The sequence below is a fragment of the Schistocerca nitens genome, chromosome 3, assembly GCF_023898315.1.
Source record: "Schistocerca nitens isolate TAMUIC-IGC-003100 chromosome 3, iqSchNite1.1, whole genome shotgun sequence".
NCBI lineage: Eukaryota > Metazoa > Arthropoda > Insecta > Orthoptera > Acrididae > Schistocerca > Schistocerca nitens.
In genome coordinates, this window is record NC_064616.1 from 138,297,530 (window position 1) to 138,317,693 (window position 20,164).

General features: G+C 40.0%; 1 protein-coding gene across 1 annotated transcript in view; it reads left to right on the forward strand.

The window, feature by feature from the left end:
• Positions 1-17,710: 17,710 nt before the first annotated feature.
• Positions 17,711-20,164, forward strand: part of LOC126248082 (solute carrier family 35 member E1 homolog) — a 63,209-nt gene continuing 60,755 nt past the window's right edge. Inside the window, exons 1-3 of the mRNA XM_049948740.1 lie at positions 17,711-18,046; positions 18,135-18,205; positions 18,285-18,422. Of these exons, the coding sequence (XP_049804697.1) occupies positions 17,722-18,046; positions 18,135-18,205; positions 18,285-18,422 (534 nt within the window). The 5' untranslated portion in view covers positions 17,711-17,721. The remainder of the gene's footprint in view (positions 18,047-18,134; positions 18,206-18,284; positions 18,423-20,164) is intronic.

The window sequence follows — 20,164 nt, forward strand, 5'->3', positions numbered from 1 at the left end:
GTAGCTCCTATTGCCAGGAATGTTAACGTCACCTTAAGCCACTCATGAGGAGTAACTGCTCTCCTCGTACAAGTTTCTTTCCATATTTCACTAGGAGCTGTGAGCGTCAAAAGATAATTATACATTTCTACTCAAATAATAACGCCTGTCGTCGAGTTCGCCCTGCAACTATAATTCGTTCATCATAAGAATTAGTGGTGGGCAGGAAATCGCGTATCTGTTAGAAATCACAGTGACTGAGAAGTCACAGATATCACAGTAGCAACTTTACAGAATCTAACTGCGATTTCAGTCACAGTTAGCAGTCGCAAGTAGTATTTCACATTCAAAGACGTGAGCCATCTATTGGTCGAATTTAACACTGCTTTCTGCGATTTCAGTGACAAGTCGCAACTAAGAGTTGCAAGTAGCATCTAAAAAGTGCGGTTAACAGTGGCATCTGTTCGCCAAAGTTCGTACTACGTCCATTTCTGCGGTACGCTATGGAGTCCAACTGCGATTTCCGTGACAAGTCGCAACTAAGAGTCGCAAGTAGCAACTAAAAAGCGCAGTTAACAGTACCATCTGTTGGCCGAAGTTCGTACTACGCCCATCTCAGCGATACACTATTGAGTCCAACTGCGATTTCCGTGACAAGTCGCAACTAAGAGTCACAAGTAGCAACTAAAAAGCGCAGTTAACAGTGCCATCTGTTGGCCGAAGTTCGTACTACGTCCATCTCTGCGATACGGTATCGAGTCTAACTGCGATTTCCGTGACAAGTCGCAACTAAGAGTCGCAAGTAGCAACTAGAAAGCGCGGTTAACAGTGCCATCTGTGGGTCAAAGTTCGTACTACGTCCATCTCTGCGATACGGTATCGAGTCTAACTGCGATTCCGTGGCAAGTCGCAACTAAGAGTCGAAAGTAGCAACTAAAAAGCGCAGTTAGCACTGCCATCTGTTGAGCAAAGTTCATACTATGCTATTCGCTACCGAGTCAAACTGCGATTTCTGTGACAAATCGCAACTAAGAGTCGCAAGTAGCAACTGAAAAGCGCAGTTAACACACTTTTCCTAGTGCCATCTTTTGACCGACGGACGTACTTACTAATGAGAGCCTTGTGCCTCACGAGATCGATGTGCTATGTGTGCATATGAAGGGCTTTTTCAATAGTGGTACAAGTCCATTTTTATTCATTTTGAGATACAGAGTCGTAAAGTTAAATGAGCGCTGAAAAATCTGCAGTTGAGATACCAGAAATATTCAAGCATATGGCTTCTTGCTAGAGATGAACCTTTATTTATATTTGCTTGGATCATTAATTTCAGAAGCATTATAGACAGAAAAGTGGAGGTAATGGACTTGTACCACTATTGAAATAAGCCTTTCATATTATACGACGACATGCACATTCAGCATCAGTTATGGTTGGTCAAATACTGCTGTGACTCTAAATGTATTATATTAATAAGAAGCAACATTGCCTTTTTCTCCTGAAAATATCAAGTAACGTAACAAATGTGTTTGATTCTGCTTCCAATATGACAGTTTTGGTTAATACTCCACATGCCTACAGGACTTTGCAATGTTAACACAGCAGAACTCAGACATCTGTATAAGTGTAGTGAAATGAAAACAGTCATATGAATGCCTCACTTTTGTTCCGACACAGTTCAAGACTCGGGAGAAAAGTTTTACACCTGGTGTTCTACATGGCAACTTCACACACAAGAACTTTTTGCCGACACTACTACCACCTACATAAGTAACCTTTTCCTGTGTTACTTTCAAGTAATGCACTTAAGCTATTCCCGATTTAACTGGAAGATCTGTACTTCCCACTTTCACATCAAAAGCCTCAAAATGCATATTGTAGACTTCGGGATATGTTACAGGTCAGTGTCACACCAAGATTGTGGAGAAAGGGGGGGGGGGCGGCATGTCACTCTCCAACAAGTGTTTACCAATAAGTAAGTGGCGGAAAATTACGGGTATTTGACGGCTTAACATGTGGAAAATGAGATTTTTATTATTCACTCACTGTATTTAACATTTATTATGCCTTTAAAATCGCACAACAACTTCAATAAAACACAGTTTAATCTTTCACACACTTATTTCACAATTATTTCACTTTTAAACAGCAAATCCTCTAAGAGCTGTCTTGAATCTTCACGAATCTCTCTCAACAGCCTTGATGTGGATAGATACGTACAGCAACCAGTAATCTGAGTCAGAACTGCGTCTGCAAAAACACAAGGATTATTAAACAATTTTTTCTGTCACTAATTACTAGCAATATAATTGACAGAGTAGATTGCTAATATTTGCTATAATGAATGTTACATTTGCAAGAACGATCTCACTGAAGTAATTAAGTCCATCGAAACGCTTAGAAACTAACCTCTCGTCTGACGAAAACGGTCTAAAGACGCAGTGGCAAATTTCTTCAGATCTGCTGACAATGATATTTTGAGTGATCACTTTACTGAGTAACTGAAATGTAGTTCAGGTACCTGTGAACATAACAATATGTTAGAATTCATTTTCTAAACACGAACTATTACGGTACTGTACGGCTACTTACATATTAATTACACTATCAATATTTTCACAGTTGTTTCTTTAATACAAAATTAAAGCCAACGGAAGAAAAAACGTAAAACATACTTGCCAATGACAGGTTTGTTGCGATGCAATTTTCTGTGTTGACAGATGTAACTTTTTTATATGGTGGTAAGTCGCAGAAATCGCAGGAGTCACAGAAATCGCAGAAGTAGCAGAAGTCACAGAAATCGCAGAAGTAGCAGAAATCGCAGAAGTCACAGAAGTAGCAGAAGTCACAGAAGTAGCAGAAGTCGCAGAAATCGCGGAAGTAGCAGAAATCGCAGAAATAGCAGTGGCGGAGGGATACACGACCTATGTTCCTTAACTGCGACTCTTAACTGCGACAAATCGCAGTTAAGAGTAACAGATACTGAAAAGTAGCATTCACTGAAATCACTGATATCGGAAAATCGCAGTTTAGCCCACGTCACTGCAGGCTACCTGTACCAGCTGACCGGCCAGTGCTGTCCAAGTTAAATGCGCCGTTAAAGCTGTTGTCCTGTACTATAGCTAAGTACTGTGCGTAACGCACAGCACAAAACGTACCCTTATTGTCGTACTTCACAGTAGTTGAGACAGCTTGGCTGCAGTCCCACGTGAAACGGAAATCCAATGATGTTCCAGCAATCGCAGAAGAATACATAGTACAATGTTTACGTCAGGTTTAATTTTATGATGAGCGGATTATAGTGAAGTAAATTTCAGTGCGAAAACTACCTTTGCTTAAGGTACCATTGTGTAGACCATTTTAACTTGCCTTTATGTTTCTAGTATATTGTTTGCTTTTTGTTTTTTTTTTTTTTTTTGTACCGGTAGCACAAATTGTGAACACAGACCATAATAGGATTTCTCAGTTTCTGAATAAATGAAATATAATTTGAGGTTACTGTATGAAAGTGCAGTCGCTTGTCAATGAAATTTCTTTTCTACACCAACGGATAGCAGGCGTGCATTAGATTGGAACCTGTGTTATGGGACCATATCACATTTGCTGCGAACTGATTCATGCACAGGCATTCGCCAGGTGCGCTGGCAGATCGTTGCACGTGGACGGACCTTTAGTCTGCTGAAGGCTGAAGAAGTACCAGCAGAGTAATGAAAGTGTATTGTCGTTTGTGCAGGCAGCTCAGCCAGCATCTACGTTCAAAAGCGATTTCTGAGTGAGAAACCTGTTCTGCAATCTTTCCCACCATACAAAAAGTAGATGGCTTTACCCCAACGTACTTTGCGCAGTAGTAGAACACTTCATCTGATTTTGACATCTGTTGCATACCGCCTCCATGATGTCCCCATTTGAATGGTTAGCAGTGTATAATACTGTATTTTATGCAAGTCTCCCATTTCCTCCGGAGTCTGGAGTCCAGACTTTTTATTCATTGGAAAATTCTCATGAACACTTCTAGGAATGACAGCTTATATTCCGCTACCCCACACATTTGTGTAATTCTAGCATAACGTGGACCCCTCAATGACCGGTACTAGGGTTTTAGCAAGCGCAACTTACATAAGCTACGTTTATTTGATTGTCACACTCTTCACGATAAATTACGCCGTTTCCTTCGGCGCAGCTGCCCCTTTTGCGCTAACTAACTAACTAACCTGAATTCAAGAACTTTGCAAACTTTTGCACAACAGTATTGAAATAGTACCCCAATATTTTTTCTGGCGATTTCCTGTGTCCGCTATTGTTGGACAGAGACCCAGTGGCTTGGATATTCGTTAGTTTTACGCACAGATTGTTGGACTGGCCAATGGAGAATGCCATAGTGTTATACAGAATAAGCGCTTGTTCCAGTCGCAGTAAGGCCTTTGTGCAAAATGGTCAGTCATCTGAACGATAAGATATGTATCTGAAATACACATCTGATCTAGCTCACATATCATAAAGTCCCGACACTGTCAAATTTTTACAAAAGCTTTAATTTTTCTGTTTTCGTCTTTTAAAACTTGCTGTAAATTGTTTATTACAGTTTTCTAGTAGCTTTTCGTTTTTTTTAAAGCATAATCAGCTGTTTATTACGCTTTATGTAACCAATTATACAAACTGGGAGCAGCCAGGGCAGTGCCAGGGGCAGATCTCATTGTGTCCTCTGATTTGAATACAAAATGAACTCCATACCTTCATTAATTTTTTGAAAGACATGTGCACTATGTGATCAAAAGTATCTGAACACCCTCAAAAACATACGTTTTTCATATTTGGTGCATTGTGCTGCCACCTACTGCCAGGTACTCCATATCAACGACTTCAGTAGTCATTATACATCGTGAGAGCAGAATGGGACGCGCCACAGAATTCATGGACTTCGAATGTGGTCAGGTGATTGGGTGTCACTTGTGTTGTACATCTGTACATGAGATTTCCACACTCCTAAACATCCCTAGGTCCACTGTTTCTGATGTGATAGTGAAGTGGATACGTGAAGGGACACGTACAACACAGAAACGTACAGTCCAACCTTGTCTGTTGACTGACAGAGATCGCTGGTTGAAGAGGGTTGTAATGTGTAATAATCAGACGTCCATCCATACCATCACACAGGAATTCCAAACTGCATTAGGATCCACTGCAAGTACTATGACAGTTAGGGGTAGAGGTGAGAAAACTTGTATTTCATGGTCGAGCGGCTGCCCATAAGCCACACATCACGCCGGTAAATGCAAAGCGACGCCTCACTTGGTGTAAGGAGTGTAAACACTGGACGACTGAGTGGTGGGAAACCGTTGTATGGAGTGACAAACCACAGTACACAATGTGGCGATCCGATGGTAGGGTGTGGGTATGGCGAATGCCAGGTGAACGTCGTCTGCCAGCGTGTGTAATGCCAACAGTAAAATTCGGAGGCGGTGGTGTTATGGTGTGGTCGGGTTTTTCATGGAGGAGGCTTGCACCCCTTGTTGTTTTGCGTGGTACTATCACAGCACAGGCCTACATTGCTGTTTTAAGTACCTTCTTGCTTCCCATTGTTGAAGAGCAATTCAGGGATGGCGATTGCATCTTTCAACACCATTGAGCACCTGTTCATAATGCCAATGGCGTAGTGGTTACACGACGATAACATCCCTGTAATGGACTGGCTTGCACCGAGTCCTGACCTGAACCCTACAGAACACCTTTGGGATATTTTGGAACGCCAGCTTCGTGCCAGACCTCACAGACCGACACCGATACCTCTCCTCAGTGCAGCATTCCATGAAGAATGGGCTGCCATTCCCCAAGAAACCTTCCAGCACCTGACTGAATGTGTGCCTGAGAGAGTGGAAGCTGTCATCACGTTTATGGGTGGGCTAACGCCATATTGAATTCCAGCACTACCGATAGAGGGCGCCACAAACTTGTAAGTCAGTTTCAGCCAGGTGTCCGGATACTTTTGATCACATAGTGTAAGTGGATTTAAAACAATAATTTACATGAAAGGAGTTCTGTTTTGTTACACAGCATGCCATTTAAGTATAACAGTAGTATACACATCCTCTACCACCCGACAAAGTGACTGATGGGAGTAGCTGTGTCAACTGAAATTGAATGCCGAAGATTGATACTGACTTCTTTCCGAACCCTTTCAACTTTAGACAGCAGAAAAGACTGAATGGATCTAACATGATGATAAATTAGACGATTCCAATATCAATTGCTCATATTACTTAATAGCATGTTGGTCCATCTTTGGAACACAGTACAGCAGCGATCCTCTGTGGAATGGATTCGACAAGTCCTTGGTGGGTTTCTGGAGGTATTTGGCACTAAAGGTCTACGCACAAGTCACGCAGTTCCAGTAAATTATTTGCCAGTGGTGCAGAGCTGGCGCCTGATCGTGTCCCAGACGTATTCCATTAGTTCGGATCCAACCCACATATTCACCAATAAAGCCACCTTCATTCTTTGGTTGAATAAAATGGAATGCTCATTTCCATACAGTTAATGATAATTTCTTTGAATTTCTTCTACACTGCTGGGAGGAAACTGATAAGTTATTAGTTGTTATGTTATCTATCTCCATACATGTAAAGTAAATCAGTTACAGTTGTTCCTGTGTACTTGAATTCTCTTCCTGTGCAGCCTCTCTATAAATAATTTGGTAAGGAGACACTTCCTTTCTCAGCCACTTTTCGTTTTGCTCATATCTCTCAAATAGTTTTATGTATACAACTTGGTATTACTTCTTTAATGCCATTATTAACTATCTATATTTGTAATTAATTCTTTAAATTACGCAAACTTTTAAACAAATCTTGAAATGATTATTCAGTTTTAAATCTGTTATATAAGCATTGAGACTTTTGTGGCCACTTCTCACTCAAGTGTGGCCTTTCTTCAATACATGTCCATGATAACAGATGGAATCAGCTTTATATTCCAAAAACATGGCAGAAAAATAGTATACAGACCAATCAAGAAAATCAGTGTGTACCTCAGATCAGCAAAAGATAAATGGTACCTACTCATTGCTCCATAGGTTCACCAAATACCAAGCATTAGGCAAAGGGAGTATTGGAATCATGGGACGGTCTGCTACCTCTATGGTCATGGAACATAAACGAAACTGCAATCTGGGACAGCTAGAGAAATAGACAATGGCTGAACATTCATTGAATGATGTAATACATTCAATAAAATTAACTGAAACTGAAGTCCTATTTGTTTGCTCTGTAAAGTCACCATATTGTATGAGCATGATCACAACATGAAAGAACGCTTCAGGCTAAGTGAATGTTTAATTCCCATGTTACAGAGGCAGACAACTGCAGGTAGCAACAGAGAGGGCATACTGGTAATGGCCATGGAAAAATCCTCATGCAATGCTCCCAATTATAGATAATTATGACATCAGTGCATGAGCTAAATTTCAGCATATCACAAGCAATGAGGACTAATTATTTGAAAATGCCACTCACTAGAGTTGCTCAAATGTCAAATTATCAGTCACATGTCAGCTGAAGAACCGAAACAGATGTTATCAGCAATATTTCTCTCAGTTATTAATTACTAATACACCTGCCACCTTAACTAATAGAATTCAATGTCTACACAACATAAGTTTCTGTTTTTTTCTTCAAACACTTATTATTTCAGTTTTTCCTCTTGTCATGTTGCATTGCATATTTTGGCATTATTTTGAAGACATTTCTACAGAATTTTGATTAATTCCACATTTTATGAACTCTCATGTATATCGTTTTATTTTTCTGAGTGTAAGTAGTTTTCTCGAAGTATTTATTAGTTTCTTATATATTCAAACAACTTCTAATCTCAATGCTAATTCACTGTTAACGATGAGGGTGTGTCTTCTGCATATGGAATCATCTCCTTAGTAAAGCTTTTTGAGATGTGTTCAAATACTGTACTAATAGAAAATGATTTTTCTTTATGTTACTCTCATTATGTTATACAGGTATACATTTTCTCTTCCACAAGTTAATTGTTTATCAGTACTGAATACTTTCTCTTCCTATGGGACAGTAATATTGTCTGTCTAGAGGAAATCGATTCCTCAAAAAATTTGCAGAAATCTGGCATTGAAATTTCTGAATATACCTTTCCTGCAGTTTATTCAGTTTGTTATCAGTAAGTGTGTATATAAAATTTTCATGTGGTTCCTAACTACTGTTTCAAAGATTTCGAACAGATTGAGCTTTATGCCATTTTAATAATTTTTGATGGTTTGTATTAATCACTTTGACATTCCCTTGTGTTACTACTGCAAGATTTTAGTATGATGGCCAGCTTTCAGATGTGGTTTTGTAACTATGAACTCAAAGATGATTAACTTTATATATCAATTGAAGATTTCCTTTGTGTCAATGTATTTCTCGAAAAAAAAATTCCTAATGCCCAGTTTTTGCGTATGTTAGATGTAGGTTTTCATACAAATTTAAGACCTTTGAGTAAGTATCAACCCATTAGTGTCCAGAATTATTAAGTTCGGTTTTTCTTCTTAAAATATTTGTAGTTTATTATTTTATAGCAGGTTTACATGAAAAACGCAATTTCAGTTTAAATTTAACTTATGCAGCCATAAATACTGATGGCAACTAAAGTTGCCAATGGGCACTCAAGGTAACAAATGAAACCAATTTTCCAATTTTTTACAATTTTTATTTTTTGAACTGTTTTAATACACATTATTACTTTATTTTTTAAACAGGTCTTTAAACAGTCAATCATTAAAAATTTCTCATTTAAATCTTAGTTTAGAGCTATTTCAAAATTTATGAGACCCATCAAAACAGTCTGGATCAAGCGGTATCTGGCATCTTCATTTATGTTTGTGTTGTCATTTAAGTGTCTATATTGCAAGACTTTTTGATTCGAAACTAAAGCTACTTTGCAGTCAGGTTCGTCCTGTCGATACTGTAAAAACCAGGAATAACACAATAACCTCTTCAGTCTGGTTTATTAAATCACAAATCACTTTTTAACAATTATATTAGCCAAGCGTCTACCCAGGCTCACACTCAGAAGTAATGCAGAACTAAAGTTTGGTTATACCAATGTCCGATTGTGCATGGTGGGGTGCACGTCCCGTAATTATTCCCAAGTCCAGTGAAATTCAGTCTCTCCAAGTGAAGTCGCAAGATTTTCCGCCGAGCAGCCAGGTAACCTCGAGTGGTGCGGCGAGTCATCCACAAGCAGCTGGAACACGGCGTACTGCACTTCCCGATGAGAATTGTCGTTTGCGGCGGCGGCCGGGTTTATATAAGGCTTGCTAGTTAATGGAGCCGTCGGCTGGGGTCGCTGTTTTCCAGGGAAAACCAATCGCAATGTTTCCTGGCGTAGCCAATTGCTGTGTGCTGACAAACGCGCGCGCGCGAAGGCGTCCAGCGATGGTAGCCGCGAGCCGCCCGGAGAAGTGCGGCCAGCGATGTATTTCTCGGCTACGTAAGGGAGCGTGCGTGTGAAGACGGCCAGCGGCGGTGGTGGTGGTTGTTGGGATGTTTAAGGGGGACTAAACAGCGAAGGTCAGCAGTCCCCCAAACGGCCAGCGATGGAAGCAGGGAAAGAAGGACATGTCAAGGCAAAATTATGCAGTGAGTGACAGAAGTGAACGAGATGAAGAAATTGAGAACTCCACAGACATTCAAGACACCAGAGAAGTGCGGCCAGCGATGTATTTGGCGGCCCCGTACTGGAGCGCATTGTTCGGTGTTTGTTAGAAGTGGTGTATACCACAGATACATTCTTTTAGTTAGCATTTTATGATAACCTGAAAGAATCAATATTCCCAGTATGGTGCATAGCTCATCGTAGGAAACATTTAGATTACGATTCCCTTTCTGTTGCAAAATCGTCGATATCTTAACTGGTTCTTGTTCTTGGCTTACCCCCCTCACTGTAAAATTTTTACTTAGTCTCCCATTCTTCTTTCCCTTCGTATTTATAACAGCTGGTGTGGCTGGAATCTCTGCATGAATATCAGCTTCTACCACTTTTAGCCCTTGACTTTCTCCACTCACTGAAAAATTCTGACTTGACAGTCACTTCCGACTTCCTTCAGTGAAATGAAATGAAACGTCGTGTAGTGAGGCCCTCAGGGCAGGTAGACCCAGTTGCCTGGTGCAAGTCTTTTGAGGTGACGTCACTTTGGCTACTTGTGTGTCGATGAGGATGAAATGATGATGAGGAAGACAACACAAACAACCAGTCCCTGAGTGGACAAAATCTTCGACCCAGCCAGAATCAAATCCGGGTCCGCCTGACATGACGAGCCAGTGTACTGTCCACTCAGCTACGGTTGCGGACTTCCTTCAGTATTTGCAGCAGGAAGAGTAGCTTGAATGTCTGTGGAGTTCTCAATTTCTTCCTCTCGTTCACTTCTGTCACTCACTGCATAATTTTGCCTTGACATGTCCTTCTTTCCCTCTGTATTTGCAACATGTTCATTTTCATCACACTAAACTTGTGTCTATATCCTTAGTATACTTGCAGGAAGATGACATGATTTTCCTTGGATTTCATCTGATAAATCGGAATCTTGATCAGTATCTCCACCTTGTACTTCATAAGTAGGGATGATACCAATTGATCGTATTGTTCTGTTTCGATCTGCTTCAAGAAAATTTATTATTTCGAACACAGTCCATAAATTATCGTCACATGTAACAAACAGCACAAATACACAGTGGCAACTAAAGATGGAAAACATATTTTCTCTAACATAAAACATGCTAAAAGCAAATTTACAAATTCGAACAAAATCCCATGTATAATTTAGACTATTTATTACAAGACAGCAACGAAAATTTACTTCAAATAATCATATATTGTTGTGTACTTACATTTTTCATCAAAGCGGTTTTTAACATACACACACACACACACACACACACACACACACACACACACACACACACACACACACACAGATCTAACAGTTGGGAGCAACAACAGTGGACTGAATACTGCTACTTCACATTTTAAACAAGAAAGAAAAGTGTGTATAACTGCTTCCAACAGTTAAATTGCGTGCAACATTATCGTTGCTGTCAACATTAATTTTTAAATTCATTAGCAACTTAAGTTGCCACTGGGTATTAACGGGTTAAGTGAAGAATTTAGGTTGTTTTCGTTACACATATATTTAGCAGTGCCATATCTACTTGGGGAATTAAAGACTTGAAGTTCTACCTTTTATTTCTTTTCGAAGGGCTTAAAGTCCATATCGCGCATATGCGATCTTAGGCCTAACTTTTCAGGTATACAGGTTTTGGAATTCAACGTTATTTTAACTGTATTCCGTTGCTATATTAATAGTAACACATATACTAGCATTCCATGTAACTTTAGTGACTCTTGTGATTTGTAGTTAACAGAATATTACTGCTATTGTGTAGATAAATTTCGTAAAAATGTTGTAAACAACCATGAGCAAGGAGTGTTTGAGCTGCCATAGGAACATTAGTTCTGGGATTCTACGCAGATGTTGTGATAGATGGTTACATTGGGGCGAATGTAGTGCCATGAGAATTGGAGAAGCTGTGGTATGTGACGACTGCAATTCTACCCTGTCACTAAGTATCACCAAAAAAAATTAAAGCTTTCTACAATCAATAAACTCTAAACATATTTATCTACTTACAAAAAAGAAATAATTTCCAGTTACATATTACATCTAGAAAACAACTTTTATCTCTATATTACAGGACAAACGAAAAATACGCTACAACATCAAGAATATATGAACAGACGGAAAAAAGGAAAAAAAAACAAGATAAATATATATCTATTGCAAATAACGATGTCTTCACAGGTACTTCCCAGTATGTTCAAGGAGTAGGAAAACAGCTGAACAGGAAGGGAAGATTAGAGCCCTTAAGGCTAAACTAACAGAGCTAGGGAGGATCTCATGAGGTTAACGGTAGAGAAGGAGAGAAGGGTAAACATATGTGGGAAATGGTAACAAGGAACAGGGGCCACAGAAAGAGAGCAATATCTGACAGTTTTATCATTGGCAGAAACAACAGATTTGCCTTGCTACCTCAGTTAACAAAGAAAGAGACCTTGGTAGATGTAAGTATAGTTAATACTGAACAGACTACCAACTGCTTCAATAAGAGTAGGAAGTAGAAGGAAAGTTTTGCTGTTTGGTAGTAGCCATAAAAGAAGTGTGGGCCAGATCTTACAGGGAAAATTAGGTGATAGGTACCAGGTCACAAGATTTTTCAAGTTCAGTGCATGTCTTAGCCAAGTGATAGACGATGCAGCATTGCAAAAAGCACAGAAATAAACAGTGTATGAGTCCAACACAATACTTCTGACTGCAACTCAAGCTGAACAATGTACAGACTACAACAGTGACCACTGGTTCAAACTCAGGAGCTCTATGACTCTTTCTATTTGTCACTCAGCACAGCTCAACAGCGGCTATACACTATTACGCCATCTGCTTACCAGCGGCACAATTAGTAATATGGCGCTGAAGGTCGAGAGGTTTAAGAAACTATATGTACAATTGTGGTCAGAGCATAGTGTCTAGAAGCAGAAGTGTAGGCACTCAACAAGTTTCCATGGGCCTGTCATTAGGCGGCTCTACCGTGGCTTAGTGCTGCACGAGGAATGTTTCAGTACATGATATGTGTACTGGTCGGATCTTACAAAATATTGAAACACTGCATTTGAAAAGACTAAGACAACTTAAGTGAACTATGCAATTTATATACACTCCTGGAAATGGAAATAAGAACACCGTGAATTCATTGTCCCAGGAAGGGGAAACTTTATTGACACATTCCTGGGGTCAGATACATCACATGATCACACTGACAGAACCACAGGCACATAGACACAGGCAACAGAGCATGCACAATGTCGGCACTAGTACAGTGTATATCCACCTTTCGCAGCAATGCAGGCTGCTATTCTCCCATGGAGACGATCGTAGAGATGCTGGATGTAGTCCTGTGGAACGGCTTGCCATGCCATTTCCACCTGGCGCCTCAGTTGGACCAGCATTCGTGCTGGACGTGCAGACCGCGTGAGACGACGCTTCATCCAGTCCCAAACATGCTCAATGGGGGACAGATCCGGAGATCTTGCTGGCCAGGGTAGTTGACTTACACCTTCTAGAGCACGTTGGGTGGCACGGGATACATGCGGACGTGCATTGTCCTGTTGGAACAGCAAGTTCCCTTGCCGGTCTAGGAATGGTAGAACGATGGGTTCGATGACGGTTTGGATGTACCGTGCACTATTCAGTGTCCCCTCGACGATCACCCGTGGTGTACGGCCAGTGTAGGAGATCGCTCCCCACACCATGATGCCGGGTGTTGGCCCTGTGTGCCTCGGTCGTATGCAGTCCTGATTGTGGCGCTCACCTGCACGGCGCCAAACACGCATACGACCATCATTGGCACCAAGGCAGAAGCGACTCTCATCGCTGAAGACGACACGTCTCCATTCGTCCCTCCATTCACGCCTGTCGCGACACCACTGGAGGCGGGCTGCACGATGTTGGGGCGTGAGCGGAAGACGGCCTAACGGTGTGCGGGACCGTAGCCCAGCTTCATGGAGACGGTTGCGAATGGTCCTCGCCGATACCCCAGGAGCAACAGTGTCCCTAATTTGCTGGGAAGTGGCGGTGCGGTCCCCTACGGCACTGCGTAGGATCCTACGGTCTTGGCGTGCATCCGTGCGTCGCTGCGGTCCAGTCCCAGGTCGACGGGCACGTGCACCTTCCGCCGACCACTGGCGACAACATCGATGTACTGTGGGGACCTCACGCCCCACCGTGTTGAGCAATTCGGCGGTACGTCCACCCGGCCTCCCGCATGCCCACTATACGCCCTCGCTCAAAGTCCGTCAACTGCACATACGGTTCACGTCCACACTGTCGCGGCATGCTACCAGTATTAAAGACTGCGATGGAGCTCCGTATGCCACGGCAAACTGGCTGACACTGACGGCGGCGGTGCACAAATGCTGCGCAGCTAGCGCCATTCGACGGCCAACACCGCGGTTCCTGGTGTGTCCGCTGTGCCGTGCGTGTGATCATTGCTTGTACAGCCCTCTCGCAGTGTCCGGAGCAAGTATGGTGGGTCTGACACACCGGTGTCAATGTGTTCTTTTTTCCATTTCCAGGAGTGTAGAAAATATAAAACGTTGACGCCCTTTAAGGCAATTATGAAACATTTCATCATATATAATAAACAAATAAAATATACTGATGAAGATTTAAATGCAGCTTAACACACAAATAATCATCAAAGGAGGCACATACTAATGAATAATACAAATTAAAACATAGAAGATGAAAGATAATATAAACTCACTCATTTAATTTGTAGGTGTTAGCTGTTGGAAACATTGGAAAGCTTGCATGGTGATTCTGCAGTCTTCTCTGACAAGAGCTCTTTGCCGATTTCTTTCGTGCAAAAGAAAAAGCGGCACTTCATGAAATGGAAAATTAATATATTACAATGTCAAGTTTATCTTCCTCACAGCATTATAAATCATCTGTTTCTAAAAAAAATTCTTCAGAGCTGTCTAAACACTCATAACATATATCACCCCATAGACTTTAGACTGAAGACAGTTTCTTTTCTAGAACCACTTCAACCAATAAAAGAATGTTGAAAACACTTTAGGATGTGTAAGTCAAATAAGAAAGGCCATTAATGAGCCGAAGTCCTTTATAGCAGTGAATGTTGCAGCTATTGTGTCAGACAGCATTTTACTGACTCCACACAGCTGCTCTGTTTATTAAGCTTTTTGACAATGTAACCCAGTATGTAATAAACTCAACATTATTTTGGAATGTTGTCTTTATATAGGAAGATCATTCTCCCAGTCCCCTATCACCATTATTTTGTCCTTAATTTATTCTCATCAAATAAGTCAATCCATTTGTTTTGTACATCTATTTCCTTAGCACATAAACGCATCTGATTAATAAATGATGTAAGAAGTGGCTCTGAATTCGGTTCACTGTGCTGGGATGCAGATATAGCCATCTTAACAGGGACATACATGCACTGTAACATATGAATTTGCAGAAAATCTACAGCTGATGGATGGTTGTCACACCTTATGGACTTCAGAATTTCAAAATGATATTCCAGAGGGTCTTGACTGGTTTATCCCATCAGTACTTATTTAAAACCTGTGAACCATAAATATTAAGAAACTTCCAATGTACTCTTTAGTGTGACTCTGAGAGATTCCATTGTTCTGTCTCAGTAAAATATGTTGTTTTCTGAGCAAACGGTTTTGTAAAAGTCAATTAATATTTTGTGTGAAGGGGAATCCTTGTAAAGTGAGTTACTTGGAATCCTAGAGTTGAACACATCTGGCACATTATTCACATCTCTCATTAGTATTTCCATGTTTTCACTGCAGCTGATATTCTCAGGACTAGTTTTGCGGAAAATTTTAATTGGAGTTGCAGGTGAATTGCTGAATAATTGAAAAACCGGCTTTGCATTCATTCTTTGGAAAGATGTAGGGTCTATTTTGGACAAGCTCTATAAGGCATGCAAATTCATAGAACGAATCCAAAGCATACACCTGTCTACTGAATTAAAATCTATTTCTTGATTTTTGTACAGCAACGTACTTTTATCGGAAAATAGTTCCTTGTACATTTTAATACATGCCCATATTCTGAATAGGCCCGAAGTATTCTGTACTGGTTAAGTGGATTTAGGTACTACATTTCACATTTCCTTGTTTGCTGGTAATTCCTGGATTAATCTAAGCCTTTTTATTTGGTGACTTCCATCTCTTGTGAAACCTATCACTCTTGCTCCAGCTTGTTCCAGCTATAAGATTATCTTATCAATATTTTAGCTAGGATATCACCACAAATTGCATTTTCCCCCATAAACAGCAACCAGTTGGATCCAGCTATAAAGGAGAGGAATAAACGTGTGTACCAAAGCATGGTTAGCCAAAGTGTCTTTTATTTCCTCTTGAGTTAAATCACCTAATTCTACTACACCATCCACTTTGAGTGAAGAGAAATTAAACCGAATTTCTTCCCCTAATTTAATTTCATCGAAAATTCTAGCGCCTAAACGTTTATTTTCGCCCTTCTCGTTTTTAAATACTTCTCTAATAGCATTAATGGCATGTGTGTTGACACTGTAAGAGCATTTAAATCCCTTTCAGAGCTTTCTTAAAAGATCCTCAGAATGCAGAGGAAGTAAGTCGTGCCTTTGATTTAATTTTGAGAAGCAAGCTTCACGGAATAAACTCATCACTATATCAAATACCAGTTGGGGTCATTTAGCACTTCTTAAGCATAGTGTCTATGACTAATTTCTGTTTTTTTCTCAGGAAATTCGATGTACTACATGCACAGGACTCTTGGTTCGTGTTACAGCAGAAACTTTCTTTTCTAACAAAATTACTCTCTCCCTCTCTTTCAATACCTGATTCTGTGTTCTCTGTAACATTCTTTTAAGACTTTTGTCGTTGCACTTGAGACTGTCGATAATTTTTCTGGCATTAGCCTTACTATCTGCTACATGGGAAGCACTATGTACTGTGACTGGTGTACAAATCGCTGAACTTTTGATACATAATGGGACTGCTTTTTCATTATTCATTTTGGAGGAGAATGGCGTGCTTTCAAGTGGGTTGTTAAATAGTCTGGCAAATTTGGAAAAAATGTGAGGTACCGACCCTGGCTTTAAATTCTATCTTGTTCTCAGTTTTCGATCTTTTTTCCTTCTATACCGATTGAGTGGATTTTAACAAGCAAATTAACAGCAAAATGTTTGTCACATATGTATTATTTACTTTTTAATTGAATATCCTTCCTCAGAATAGCTTTAGTCCATTTAGCAAAATCACTGGCGGTCTTTGGAGGTTTAAAAAAGTGCCTATCTGTTGCTCATGACTTGTATCCTGATCGACACCCGGGAACGCAATATCCTTTGTCGGATGCCAATAATTAAATACATCACACAGATTCTCAGTAAATGCGTAGAACGTCTACCAACACACACGTAAATATTACTCCGCTGTTATTTTTTGATAAAAATTTCTTTAACATCACGAAACACAACCAAACACGACTATAATTCTGAATGTGTCCTACGAGCCGCCCTGCTAGAAGCGTACTTCAGCCAACCACAAGCGACCGCTGCGCAGTCTGTTGGAGAGCACAACAACTACCGTTATTAAAAAAAAATCCCGAAAACCGAGGGAGCGGCACTTTTCCTGCTAAGCGCCATGATCAGAGCCTTTTAGAAGTAGAAATAATAAGATCTCCGAAACTTTGTCTTCGTTCCAACAAGGCGCTGCTGAAATTACTTCATCGTTGTAATGAGGGTTAATTAACACAGTACGTATAGTATATCAACCGGGACCACATAAAATTATCGCTGTACCCGGGCTTAGCGTTGTATCGATAAATGTTATACCGCAATCTAACTAACGGAGGCTTCATTGCGTTATGCCTTGCTTTGACAGTTGTAGAAAACAGACCCACGCACATTTGTTCCGTGTGAAACGATTATACCATGAAGCAACGTTACTGCATGAAACAAATAACAGAAATAATTTTCTGTTGCAACTAGAACATAGGCTGCAACAATGTTACAAAGAAGCTAATTAATTCGAAAATATTTAATATCTTTGACTCGGGTGAACAGAGATCATATGGCAGCAGTTTGAGTGAAGCGTGGTGGTAGCATGGCTGATGGGAGGCAGGTGAAGTCTGCTGTTCGTGTTGTGGTGCTGTGTTTGTTGTGGTATCTTGTGAGTTCGAGTAATAATGTGATCGGTAAGATGTTGTTGAATGATTTTCCATATCCAATGACTGTAACGATGGTGCAGTTATTATCTATTACGTTATATTCCGGACCTTTCTTCAATATGTCGGGCGTCAGGAAATTTGTTGACATCAGCAGAAGTTACTACCTAAAAATCATAATTCCCCTCGCATTAGGAAAGTTTTTCGCCTCTGTATCTTCACACATCAGTATATGGAAAGTACCAGTTTCCTACGCACACACAGGTGATTGCCGTGGAGCTATTTAACAATATTGTTGGCAGGTTATTGTTGCAGCTGTTCTATCGCATGTAATTGTTTTACTACTTTCCAGTGAAAGCTACGATGCCGCTCTTCACAGTCATTTTTTCGAGACTAATAATTGGGGAGAAACAAACACTGAAAGTATGTAAAAGGAAATGATTTTCGGAATAACTATATTGCGTTATGCTTTTCCATTTTTAACACCTGCTTCTTTCCACAGGTGTACATTTCACTTGTGCCAATTATTTTGGGTGTTGCCATTGCGACAGTAACGGAAATGTCATTTGATCTTATTGGCCTGATCAGCGCCTTAGTGGCGACAATGGGATTTTCACTCCAGAATATATTTTCAAAAAAGGTTAGTACGTCTTAAACAACTTAAGCATCCAGTTTCGTAACAGTTTAGGTTATTAAACCTCACTGCAAATTATTTTCCAACATTGTACAAACATATTAGTGTGTGTTATGTTGTTTGGTGCCGGCTTTCATTCGAATTCCCACATACTAAATGCCAGTATATAAAACGTGTTTTAATAGAAATGACGTGAAAACCGCATATGTCAACACAAACCTGTCTATGATGAACTATATTTGTTATATTAAATGAGTGAATTAGCAGCAGTTCTTTACTCACTTGCTTCTTGTTATATGTGGGCAGTTTTCTGCATTTCTTCCAACCTGTAGTCTTACACATTTAATTTTTCTGAGAATGAGTACACCCAAGATTGAAGTGAAGTATGCAGATGGTTAACATTATCTTGAAAAGAAATGTAACATTGAAAGTTAAACAATAATTGAAGACATGACATTTCAATACCAAAGCTGCTGTTTATTTATTGGCTAACTAGTTTGACTTAGTCCATTTTCACAAGGTGCCTATTATAGAGAACAAAATTTGTCAGTGGAGGTGTAGAATGTGGGTAATAAAAGTATCAGTGATAAAATGGTTATATTTAGGATATGGTTGGTGTGGATGGTTCTGTTTGTCCTCATGTATCTCATAACTGCATTAAAAGATAGTACAGACGTAGCTACATCTTACAGTATTATGTTAACATATGTGATGTATATATTTCATTATTGTGGTACCTTCATTATCCAGCACGATGTGCTCCATGTGGCATCAATATTGTATACACAATAGAGAATGTGTTTGCACTGGATTACACTGTGTGTCACGCAGGGGTTATCGTAATATTGACAGATGTTATGCAAGGAATTTTACTATGGGGTCTTATGTAATCTCAGATATTACAATTTATTTCACAGATTTATTAACATCACTGACTATGTTCAGTGAGAGGGACAGTATTCCGTCACATCACAGTAGTTTATCACTGACTGTGCTCTGTCACATCACAGTAGTACATTAAATTTTCATTTCTTTTTCAGCACTTTTTAAGTGTAAATGTATTGTTCCATTCATATTTTAGTGGAATCCACATACAACAGAATTACTATCTGGTTAAAATTTTTGGTGTATAGTTTGCAGTCTCATTTTTAGTTTTTTAGTGAATGATTAAGGTAGGATGGAGGTCAATTCATATGCTGATTAAGATGCTATTGCACTGAATCCTACCTCAATTGCTCATCTAGCATGAAACTACAAACAATACACTGAAAATTTTATCAGCATGACAATACTGTTGTATGTTGCTTCCTTCGAAATACGAATGAAACACTGTTTCCTCTTAAAGTGTGCTGAAAAAGAAATGAAAATTTATTGGAGCACTGTGATGTGATGGAACACTGTGCCTCACACTGAACATACTGAGTGAAGCAAATTGAAAGTATTGGAAATTATATAAGACCTTAGAATTCTTTGCATCAACATCTGTCAAAATTGCAATAACACGTATGATAAATGAGTAAGTGCAACACACAGTGTAGTCAAGTAAAAACAACACCGAGCGAGGTGGCGCAGTGGGTACCACGCTGGACTCTCACTCAGGAGGACGACAGTTCAAACCCACATCTGGCCACCAGGTTTAGGTTTTCCATGATTTCCCTAAGTTAGTCCAGGCAAATGCAGGAATGGTTCTTTTTAATGGGTATGTCTGATTTCCTTCCCCATCCTTGACACAATCAGAGTTTGTGCTC